At 57.4% G+C, this 11329-nt stretch overlaps 1 protein-coding gene across 4 annotated transcripts in view; it reads right to left on the reverse strand.

The window, feature by feature from the left end:
* The window catches only part of Crocc (ciliary rootlet coiled-coil, rootletin), a 41485-nt gene extending 32843 nt beyond the window's left edge, over positions 1 to 8642 (reverse strand). For all 4 annotated transcript variants that reach the window (XM_023722573.1, XM_023722572.1, XM_023722571.1 and 1 more), the window contains exons 1-8: positions 8539 to 8642; positions 7843 to 7984; positions 6975 to 7129; positions 2382 to 2567; positions 2210 to 2293; positions 2078 to 2139; positions 1821 to 1986; positions 1091 to 1197 (exon numbers count right to left, since the gene is read on the reverse strand). In XM_023722573.1, coding sequence (XP_023578341.1) covers positions 1091 to 1197; positions 1821 to 1986; positions 2078 to 2139; positions 2210 to 2293; positions 2382 to 2567; positions 6975 to 7129; positions 7843 to 7984; positions 8539 to 8598 — 962 coding nt within the window. In that variant the 5' untranslated portion in view covers positions 8599 to 8642. The remainder of the gene's footprint in view (positions 1 to 1090; positions 1198 to 1820; positions 1987 to 2077; positions 2140 to 2209; positions 2294 to 2381; positions 2568 to 6974; positions 7130 to 7842; positions 7985 to 8538) is intronic.
* Between the last annotated feature and the right edge of the window lie 2687 nt (positions 8643 to 11329).

Below are 11329 nucleotides of genomic sequence, written 5' to 3' on the forward strand. Positions count from 1 at the left end.
TGGCCAGCTCAGCCCACCAGGGGGCGGGGCTGGCTGGCATGTGGTGCTGGGGGATTGAACCGTGGTCCCTGTGCTTTGCTAAGCTTGTTCTAAGTAGATGCTTTAGACCACTGAGCCATCTCACCAGCCCCCGAGGCTATGACTTTAAACCTGTGGAGAGCCTCCTGCTTCACATGCCACCATGCCCAGCAGATACAAATATTTAAAGCACTAAACACAAAACCTACTTTAGGGCTGGGGAGATAGCCAGTAGAATAAGTACTTCCCCGGCAAGCGCAAGGGCTTGAGTTCAATTCCTGGTTTCACCAAAAAAAAAAAAAAAAAAAAGGAAACAGTGTTCTCTTGCCTTGAGGTGTTCCCCGCAGCTCACGAGATCACTGTCCCCACTGCCCACAGAAGCCTCTGGCCAGAGACCAGGCAGGAGCAGGCTCCCTGCTGAGGCCCCTCCTTCCCCTCCCCTGCTCCTACTCCAACCTCCCTTTTTCCCACCCCCAGGCCTTTGCCATTGCGGCTTCCTCTGCCCCCAATGTCCCCAGCTCTGGCAGTTATGTTCCTACCCATCCCTCCTGACTCAGGACAAACCCCACCTCTTGCACCATGTGTCTTCTGACCTCTCCACTCTTTCCATCCTTCTGAGCCTCCATAACATCTCCTCGTCCCTTTGTCCTCGCGCTAAACGTTATTTCCTCAGTATAGAATTGGGGGTGGTTATCATTTTACCCTTAGAGGTTGTGATAGCATAACTTAATATTCTAGTGGATTGCAAGCAGGAGCTGCAAATTCCAGTTCGGCCATTTACTGCTGCTTGACCTTGGGGAAGATCACACAACTTCTTTGAACCTCTGTACCCTCATCTGTAAAATGGGAAGTGTCACAGGGCTTCTGTGAATATCTGATGAAATCACTATACAAAGAGCCCAGCTGCAGGGGAACCCCTGGCCAGTGCCATGGCTGTGGTACTACTGCGGCACACGCTGCCTCTGCCCCTCCACAGGCCCGGCACACAGTAGGTATGCTGAGCTGAGCTGAGCTGGTCTTGGAGATGGGGCAGCAGGGTCTCCATAACCCACCCCGGCCAGCCGGGCCTCACCTCTCTGTGTACATCTTCGCCTCGCTGACCAGCCGCCGGAGCCCCACCACCTGCCTCCAGAGGAGCAGCAGGCGGCTGTGCTCGCTATTGAAGTAGGCATTGAAGGACTGGAAGGAAGAGGCACCGAGTGAGGGGCTGGAGGAGGCTGGGCTGCTTCTCCCCCGGCCTCCTAGCTCTGATCATTATGGATGCACTGGCACCTGGGAGGAGGGCTTCCTGCAGCCCCTGGTACATCCTAGCCCCCTGCTCCACTGGCCCAGGGTGCTGGCTTTCCATGCCTCCTCCGGCTTCGAGACGTGAAGGGGACAGGCAGGATGCTGGGGACCTGTTCTGCATCCCAGCTGCCAAGGGCACCACCATGGACAGGTTGCTTGTCCCCTTCTTTAAATGACGACAGCAAGAGCTTAGGCATAGCTCAGAGCAGAGCCCTTGCCTGCTATGGGTGAAGGTCTGGGTTTGATCCCCAGCACTAAAAAACCAAAATCCCTGCAAATAAATGGTAGTGACAGCACCTACCACATGCTGCACATACGAGGACTAAGAGAAAAGGTGTACAGGGGACGTGGGAATGAAGGCCTGATCTCTCAGCGATGACCTGAGCCCTGCAAGGAGGAGCTCAGGAGGCTGATGCTAGAGCTCCCCCACCCCACCCCAGACTGGAGTCCTCACCCTGCCACAGGGCTCCACCCCCATCTGGCGGCCCCGCCCCATCGGGCGGCCCCGCCCGCACCTCCTCCTCACGCCTCCAAGCTGCCTCCCGCTGCTCCAGCTCCTGCCGGCTGCGTGTCCAGTCGCTGGTCACCTTGCGTATATCCTCGCTGAGAGCCTTGTTGGCCGTGCCCACCTGGTCCAACTGTTCTCGTAGCATGGCGTTCACCTGGGCCAGACTGGCGCTTCTGGGCGGGAAAGGTGGGGCCTGTGGGCACTTGTGATGATCATGGACCAGACCATCCCACCAGCCCTGTGCCCTCCTGGCCGCACCCTCACCTCTGCTGTTCCTCCTCCAGGCGCAAGAGGGCGCTCTCCAGGTCTTGGCTGTGCTCCGTGTCCTGGGCGGGAAGGGGGCTCGTGAGACTTGGCAGGCAGAGCTGAGGGTCACCTGCCTCGCCCAGCACCCACCTTCAGCCGCTGCCGTTCCAGCTCTGTGGATCGTTCCAGCAGCTGCTGCTCTAGCTCTGAGCACTTCGTCTTGTACTGGAGAATCTGGGAATGAGTGGACAGCCTCTGTCAGCCCCAGGGGGCAGGCAGAGACAAAGTCAAGAGAGGGCAGGGGCCTGGAGTGGACCCTGACCTTGGCCTGCAGCCGCTGCACCAGCTGAGCCTGCCGCTGTTGGCCCTCCTGGTAGGCCTGCAGCTTGCGCCGGTAGGAGGCCTGCTCCTCCTGAAGCTGCCTCCGAAGCTCCACGCTCTGCCGAACCAGCCCCCTGGGCTCCTGTGTCTCCAGCTCTCCAGACTCCAGCCGCATCGCCTGCTCCAGCTACAAGGAAGGACCCTAGATGAGAGGCAGGCAAGGGCCTCTGCAGGGAGCACCAGGCTGGGTCCAGAGCCACAGTGCCTTGCAAGCCCAGAAAGGGCTGCTGCAGGCATCCATGGGCACACAGACAGGCATGAATGAAAAAAAAAAAAAAAAAAAAAAAATGGGGGCCGGGGAGATGGCTCAGTAGAATAAGCACGTCCCTGGCCAAGTACAAGGGCCTGAGTTCAATCCCCGGTTCCACCAAAAAAAAAAAAAAAAAGACAGGCTTGGATGAATGTACACCAAGCAAGCGTGGGTGCATGCGTGCCGAGCAGGTGCACCTGGGTAAACTGGAAATGTCCTTAGGACAGCATGCGCCTCTTTTTCAGAACACATACTTAGCCCTGTTGTGGTGCAAGGTAGATCTGTCACCACATCTCCTCACCCCCACTGCCTGCCCAAGGTGAGGTCTGCAAAGCTTGGAGTTTTGTTCCCCCTCATGTCTTACTTTTTTCAGGACTGAGGACTGAGCCCAGGGCCTTCACTCTGACCTACATCTCCATCCCTCTTTATTTTCTATTTTTTATTTTGACACAGGGTCTCATTAAATTTCCCAGGCTAGGCATGAACTTGTGATCCTCCTTCCTCAGCCTCCCAGATTGTTGGAATTACAGTCATGTGCCTCCGTACCTGGCTACCTGCTGTATTTTAGTACCTAAACAGTGGCCACAGAATGGCACCGTTGGCCCTCAGTAAATATTTGGGATCATAAATTAACGACACAAGTACATGTGAACCCATTCAAAATACATACACAGACCTGAGCTTACAGGTGTGCACAGAGGCATTTTCGTGTCCCCAGGGTGACAGAAGTGAGCATATCCACCATATATAGTGCATGGAAATCTGTAATGTCATCCTGCACAGTCCCTCTGCATGCTGGCTCACCACTCGGCTTCCTCACCTCCAACACTGTCCTCCCTCCACCCCCAGACAGCACTTGGCTGCTCCATCCCCAACTCCCCTGGGCAAGGTCCAGCTGTCCCAAATAGCCACACAACCCTCTCAGTCCCCTTTAGGTGACTGCTGATCCCAGGGTCCTCGGCCTCCTTCAGTTGTTAGGAGGAAGGGGGGGGGGAGAGGGCCTCAGTGAGCACATACAGGGCGCCCCCCCTGTGAGCCCCCCAACAACCTCCTCCCCTGGGGGGTACCCAGCCTGCTACTGCCTGGGCTGGGCACTCACATATGGACCTGGGGCCACAGTGGTCACAGGAAACCAATGGGACAGCTTCTCTCACCCACACTAATCCTAGGTCTAGGCCCGCTCAGCAGCAAGGACTGGTAGGGCACGTAGGGCTTCACAAGTTAGGAGAGACCTGGCTGAGGCTGCTGAGGAGGGTGGCAGGTGGGGCCCCGCCTGGGCAAGGGTCAGCATGGAGTCCACTCAAGTTGGAGGTGGGTAGCGTGCACATCGTGCCTGGTGGTGGCCCAGACAGGCACGTGTGTGTCACATATCACACGAGTGTACCTCACTGGCTGCGACTGGGCTGTGGTACGTTCAGCCATCTATCTCGTCTCAGGGCCCTGTGCGTTGTCACACACACTAGGTGCAGAAGGCCAATTTGGTGTCTGGGTCTTGTGTGCACCTTGGGGAGGTGGTGTCTGTGGCTGTGGTCTGTGCTGTGGTGCACGGACGGTGTCCCTCTGTGTTTCCTGAGCCATGAGTTCCTGAGTGCATCTATCTGTGTGTGTCAGAGAGATGTGAGTGACAAGTCAGGGGAGCCTGGGGTGTGGCAGTGACTGTCTTCATGCACTGAGGCGCCCCTGGTGGGCTGATGCTGGCAGTGGGATAGGAGGCAGTGGTTGATGCTGCCCGCGTCACAGGTACCGGGTGGTGACGTGACTGCTCATCCAGGGGGCTCTTCTGTTCCCCATGGGGCTGAGTGGCACCTGCTGTGGGTGTGGGTTATGCTGTGTACTCTCTGAGCATCGAAGTGCATGCCTGTGGCACGTGTGTGTCTCCCTTGGCATCTCAGGCACCTGCGTGTCTGTGTGGAGTCTGCCCGTGCTGTGTACACTCTGCACACCGGTGCAACCTGCGCCATGAGCCTCTGCGACGTGGAGGGGTTCGGTGCTCAAAATCAGAGCCAGGCCCCTCCGAGCCCCACCTCAGCTCCCACTGCAAACTTTGCCCCTCCCAAAGTAAGCCTTCACTGAACTTCCCTTCTGAAGGGAAGGGGGCTGCTACCAAGCTAGAGATGAAAGAAGTTTACTGTCTCCCCTAGCAACTGGGCTTCCTTCCATTCACTGGCTGCCATTCCATTCCCTCGTCCGGGTTGCCATGGACACTGGAGGAGGGGGGGTGCTCTTCTTGGGAGCCAAGGTCACTCCCCGCTTCCTCATCCCAGCTGCTTCACCCTGCTCCTTGGGGATGCTGAGGACCTCTCTGACCCCTGGAAGGTGGCTTTGGGAGCCTCTGCCTGTTTCCCCAAAGGACATACAGTTAACAGGACATCTGTCCGCGTGCTTCTGCCACTACCTCCCTGGGAGGAAGGAGGTTTGTGGGACCAGAATGACCTCGCTGACTGCCCCCAACCCAGGTAAACTTCCATGGCTGCCCCAACCCGGCCTGCCATAAAGCAGGCACAGCCACGGGAGCAGGCCTGGCTGTTTGCTGGCATAGGGACAGGAGCACAGAAGGGAGAGTGTCACATGGCTGCACGGCTCCGGGCCAGGGGTCTCATCCCAGCTCCACCACAGAACTATCATGCCCCCTGCCTGGGCCTCAGTTTCCCCATTTGTAACAAGGCGATGCTGTCTGTGGAGAGGAGCAGCCACAAGGTCACTGGACTGAGCTGTGCTCCATCCAACTCACAGAGGACAGCTGGGATCCCAGCTGCCCCTGCGCGCCGTTCGGCCATGACGGAACTTTCTAGACGAATGCAGCTCCCGGCTGCCGCTGCAGCGTCAGCAGCTGTGCCCCAGCAGAGCCCAGACCAGCCATCTGCCACCTTTCTTCCCCTCCTCTGCTAACCAGGGGCAGTGCTGGCTTCACCGTCACTCAGAAGTTGTCATTTAAAAGACAGCCCCTGAGGTGTGGCACAATGCCAGGGGCCGAAAGAAGAAAGGACCGAACCAGGAGGAGGCTGGCTCAGGGCCTGTCACCACTGACATGTAGCATTCAGGCCAGCCTGCCCACTATGCCCCCTGTGGACCCTGGGAAAAAGAGCTCTGTCCTGTCCCCAAAGCTGGGGGCCACTTAGGCCCCTACCTTCAGCAAGTCCCAACAAGCCAGGGGCTTGTCCAGGCAGACTGCCACCAGGACCAGGCTTACCCACATGCGCCACCCCCATCCCCAGCACACTATGCAGACCTCTGTACAGACATGGCCAGCCCAGGGGGCTGGGCCAACACTGCCCTGCCATTAACTCAGAGGGGACCCTGGGGCTGCCCTTGCCTTACGAGTCCCTTTCCACTTTCCAGGGTCCAGCTGTCCCCTGGGACCTCTAGCCCAAGCAACAAAACTCCAATCCATAGTCCCACGCTGGGAGACAGGAGATCTGGGTTCTTGGTTTTTTGTTTTTGTTTTGTTTGGTATTGGGAATTGAACTCAGGACCCTGCACTTGCCAGTCAGGCCCTGGACCACTGAGCTGTATCCTCAGCTCTAGCTTCTTAACTGGCTGTGCAACCCCAAATATGGTGCTTTTCTCTCTGTTAAATGGGCATCACAATAGTCCTGATCATGCTGTGTAATATATAAAGCACCCCCCATTCCTGGTATACAGTAGGCACTCAATAAACGGTAGCTACTATTATACTACGAACTGCTTTTAACACCTCTCTGCGCACACACCTGTCCCTGTGAAACTCACCAACCTTCAGCCACCACCCATCCCCCAGGGTCACTGGCCCTGAGCCTCATGTTCCAGGGCAGACAGTGCACCAGAAGCACTCTGCACCCCCGGCACCTGCGTACCTCCCACCCTCAGGCCTGGGGTCCCCACCAGCCTGCAGCCTCGGTCCCTAGGGCGCAAGTCTTATCTGGATATGCTTGGTGTCTCTGTCCTCCCGGCCCAGCCCACAGAATGCTGTGGGTGCCAGTGCCAGCCGCCGGCCCAGCCCCCAGCATGGCCTTGACCCTGATGACCATGGAAACGGGGACCCAGGAGAGGCGCAGAGCCTTTGGGCCAGGAGGGGCCTCTAAGGGCCCTGTCCTCTGTGCTGCAAGCCACTTACCTGATCACTGATCAGACAGCAACCCCCAACCCACGGCCACCCCCTACAGAAACCAGCTCCCAGAGTGCCACAGCTCTCCAGAGCCGCAATGTGACCTCAGGCCTGCCTGAAGCCAGGGCCACCTTGGCCCAGGTGGGGCCACCACCACCACCCCGCTGTGCACGCCCAGCCCCCAGCCCGGGAGCACCTACTCTCTCACTGACGGCGGTGTACTTAATGGCCAGCTCATCGTGCTCAGCGCGGCTCTGCGCCAGCAGGTCCTCCACGCGAGACAGCTCCTGCTGCAGCAGCTGGTTCTCCTCCTGCAGCGACAGCAGTGAGGCCATCTCCAGAGCCGGTGCAGGGACTGGCAAGGGAAGAACAGCGGGCACGCGCATGGTTGGCTTCTGCCCGCAGGGCATCAGCGGGGCATCCTCCCCACAGGCACCTCACTCATTCCTCAGGGTGGGTGAAGAACCAGATCCCGGCAGGAAGTGGCTTAGTCTAGAAGTACAGGGAGCATCTCTACCTACCCCACCCAGGACCACAAGACCTGTGTTCATTCTCCTTCCTTCTCTGAGTACTCTCTATCCCTCAGCCTTACTCATCTGCGAAATGGGTAGAACAGCAACTAGACATTGCAAGAAAGCAAGTGAACCTCACTCAAGGCAGGGCTCCAGGAAACTCCTACAGGTGGGGCTCAAGATAGTGTGGGTCAAGTTGCAAGGAAGGGGAAGAGAGCGGAGGAAAACAGCCAAACTAGGCTTCCTGCCTGGACCATCAAACCTCTGCCAAACCCTGGTCTGAGTGGAGCTGCCTCCCCCATAATCACAGGTTCAGCCAGCTCATGCCTCCTGGGAGGGAATGTGGCTTTTGGTGTTCATGTCTCTGCAGCGGGCTGCGTAACTCTTTCCTTCAAGCTGCACCTTACAGGCAAGAAATAAGTCTGGGGAATAAGGTGAGTCCCCCCATCGCAGCTGTGCCTGTGTCCCGGATGTTCAGCAAATGGACTCTACAGTTTCTGTCATCTGGGACTGTGGAGTAGGAGCTGAGAAATGTGGGCGACGGAAGGGGCGGCACCTGGGCTCTTGGGCTGGGTGAGGTTGTGGGTGACAGTCTTCCTGATACAGGCGGGCAGGCAGCTCAGCGGAGAGCCCTGGGCCAGGTCCTGCACGCTCCGACCTTTCTCCAGGCCTGGACTGAGGACACTACTCTCCAGGGTCTGTGAGGAAAGAGAGAGGGGGTCCTCAGGGACTTTGGACCCTGGAAGAGACAGGTGAAGCCCTACAGCCCACAGTGTGGTGCCGGGAGGTCACAGGAAGGCCCCAGAAAGGTACAGCCTGGAAGTTAGAGCTGCAAAGGGGCCCATGGGAGGGGAGCCTTGTGTGTCCCCTGCCCCAGGAAGGAGGCCTCCTGGGGCCAGAGAGGAGAACTGACCCCAAGACCAACTCACAGACCCCAAGAGGGAAGCAGAGTGCTGAGGGCCCTAACCCAGCTCCAACCCTAGATGAGTAAGGATCTAGCCGTGCCAGAAGTCACCGGAGCCCTAAAATCGAAGATTAGGGACCCCCTCTCCCCTCCACAGGGCATTGGGTGAGACAAGAGAGCCACAGCTGTTGAGCCCTAGGTGCCTCCTGCCTTGGGACTTGCAGGAGCCTGCAAGCTGCGGACCCTGCGCACCCTCCCCCGTCCCCCTCTCCCTAAAGATGCACCCACCTCTCACCACTCCTACCAGGACCACTCCCCTGAGCAGGGTGGAAACAGCCCCAGGCCCACCTGGATAACGGTCTCCAGTGCTAGCTGGATCTCCAGCGACCCTGCCAGCCCCAGGTTCATGGATGGAGTGACTGTGGGCCGCCCTTGCCCAGGGAGGGCCCCAAGACCAGCCCAGCAGAAGGGCCCAAGCCAGGCTGCTGTGCTGAGCACCGGGCAGATTAAGCTTAAATCCGGCGTTGCCCCCATGTGACTGTGCAGTGGGTGGAGCCGGCTGGGGGTGGCTGGGGAGCGAGGGGAGGGGGCAGAGGTGAAGGAGAGTAGAGGGGAAGGGAAGAGGGAGGAGGGGGAAAGAAGGGGGCAGGACCTGGAGGTAAGGACCCCAACGCCACCGTCTCTGGGCTGCTGGGTCCTAGAGTTCTCCAGGTCCAGGGGGTCGGATCAGCAGCTGGAGGCGGGAAAGGCCAGAGTCCCAAGCCGGCAGGAGCATCGCCACTGACCCAGAACGGGCTCACATGGTTGCTGCGGGAGCTGAGACGGCGCCTCCCGGCAACAGGTGCAGGGCAAGGGACACAGGCCACGAAAGGCTCAGCTCAGGCCGCCACTGGGTCCCTCCCCCCACTGGCTGGGGCTTAGAGTGGGTCCTTGCCTCTCCAGCCTCTGGGTACCCTGACACTCGCCTCAAGGAGTTATCTGGGATTAAACAAAATACCGTCTGTGCATCGACAGCACGTGAAACCGTGCCAGGGCCACAAAGTGAACCCCTGGCCTCGGGGCGCCCTTGGCTCCACCTCCAGAGCCCCACCTCCACCCCCTAGAGTCCTGCTGAGCTCCCGGACTCCCAGAAATCACGTGCAAACCCCAGTCGCAAAAGCTCTGCTCCAACACCTCCACTGCCAGCCAGTCCTCCAAAATCAGACTGAATTCTACTGGGAAGTGGGTGCTACAGCTTCGGCACCTGGTGTGGTGGAAGGTGGTGAAACTCCCGTTGAAACTGGATCCCCAGTGTAGTAGGGCTGAGGGGGCGGTGAGGCTAGATTAGGGCCCCTGAGGATTAGGTTAGAAGGCGATTGGTTTGGGAGAGATTAATGCCTTTTTCAGGGTAGCAGGTTGGTAGGTTGCTGGAGAGCAAGCCGAGCGCCTCTCTGTCCTGCAGAGCCTGCTTGCCTTCTGCCTTCCTCCATGCTGACACAGCACAAGGGCCTTGCCAGCTGGGGCCGGCCAGCGTTGGCCTTCAGAGCAGTGAGCTCCTTTCCTTCATCAGCTGGCCAGGCTCAGGTATTCTGCTATAGCATCCACCCTAGGCTAGGAAAGCCAGGCACACCTGTAATCCACGCACTCTGGGAGGCTGAGGCAGGAGGATGGCAAATTCAAATCCAGTCTGGGTACCTTAGCAATGTAGTGAGACTGTCTCAAAATTTAAAAAGGCGGTGCGGTGGGGAGAGAGCTCAGTGGTCTAAGCGCCTGCCTGGCAAACACAAGGACTCACATTCAGTCCCTGGTACTGCACACTGTGCCAGCCCCAGAACACTGGGCGTGAGGTGTAGACACCAAAATTGGGTGTGGTGGTGCATGCCTGTAATCCCAGCACTGGGGAGGCTGAGGCAGGAGAATCACTATGAGTCTGAATTGTGTAATGAGACCCTGTAACAAATAAATACGAGATTTAAAAATATTAAAAGGTTAAGAGAGGGGCTGGGGAGATGGCTCAGTGGAATAAGTGCTTCCCTGGCAAGCACAAGGGTCTGAGTTCAATCCCCGGTTCCGCCAAAAAAAAAAAAAAAAGGTTAAGAGAGGGGCCGGGGAGATGGCTCAGTGGTCTAAAGCACCTACTTAGAACAAGCTAAGCTAAGCAAAGCACAGGGACCACAGTTCAATCCCCCAGCACCGCCCCCTGGTGGGCTGAACTGGCCACACACACACACACACACACACACAATAAATAAATAAATAAATAAAATTAAAACTTAAAAAAAAGGTTAAGAGAGCATTAAAGACCCGGCCCATTAAACCTGCCCAACAAGAATCGGCTCTCTCCTGTCTTATCTATCAAGCTGAAGGAAATAACTCCAAGACCTCAGGGACATGAGAGCCACGACATGGGTGGGCGGCTCAGGCCCGGAGTCACCCCCCAGAGGCCATCTGCTAAACACTGAAGGCGCTTCACGAATGCAGAACACCTTCTATTGTGTCTAGCCTCTGGGGCTCAGAGTTTCCTTATCACATCAGCTTGAGTTACCTCATTACTATATGCAGCTAAATAGGGGCAAGTGTTGGTTATTAATGCTGTAATCACTACTATTCATAAGTGCTCCGTAGCTGGTTCTTCCCAGGACCAATCTAGAATCTTGGGCCTGGTTTTACAGCGGTGATGACAAACCTTTTAAGAGCTTTCAGTGATACAAACAGCCTGTTGTGGCACAAGCGCCATAGGTTCACCACCACTGTTCTACACCCTCAGCCATCATTTGTCCAGTAAATACAAAGGAGATACCTTGTGCCTTCACTTCCTGGCTTGGCCCACCTGGCCAACCAGCAGGAGGCCTGGCCAGCCCACAAGCTGGCCCACGGGTGCAGCCTATACCAGTTGTTCTTTCCCATTCTCTAGCCTCAGTTTACAAGAATATTGACCCAACCGTGAGCCAGGGCCTGGGCCCGAAATGTTACTTCTGTACCTTATCTGGTTTAGCTTTGTTGGCAGCCCCAGAACACAAAACTGTTTTGTCGGGACTGGTGAGATGGCTCAGTGGTCTAAAGCACCTACTTAGAACAAGCTTAGCAAAGCACAGGGACCGCGGCTCAATCCCCCAGCACCACATGCCAGCCCGCCCCATCCCCTGGTGGGCTGAGCTGG

Source organism: Octodon degus, unplaced genomic scaffold (assembly GCF_000260255.1).
Source record: "Octodon degus isolate 3935 unplaced genomic scaffold, OctDeg1.0 scaffold00092, whole genome shotgun sequence".
Taxonomy (NCBI): Eukaryota; Metazoa; Chordata; class Mammalia; order Rodentia; family Octodontidae; genus Octodon; species Octodon degus.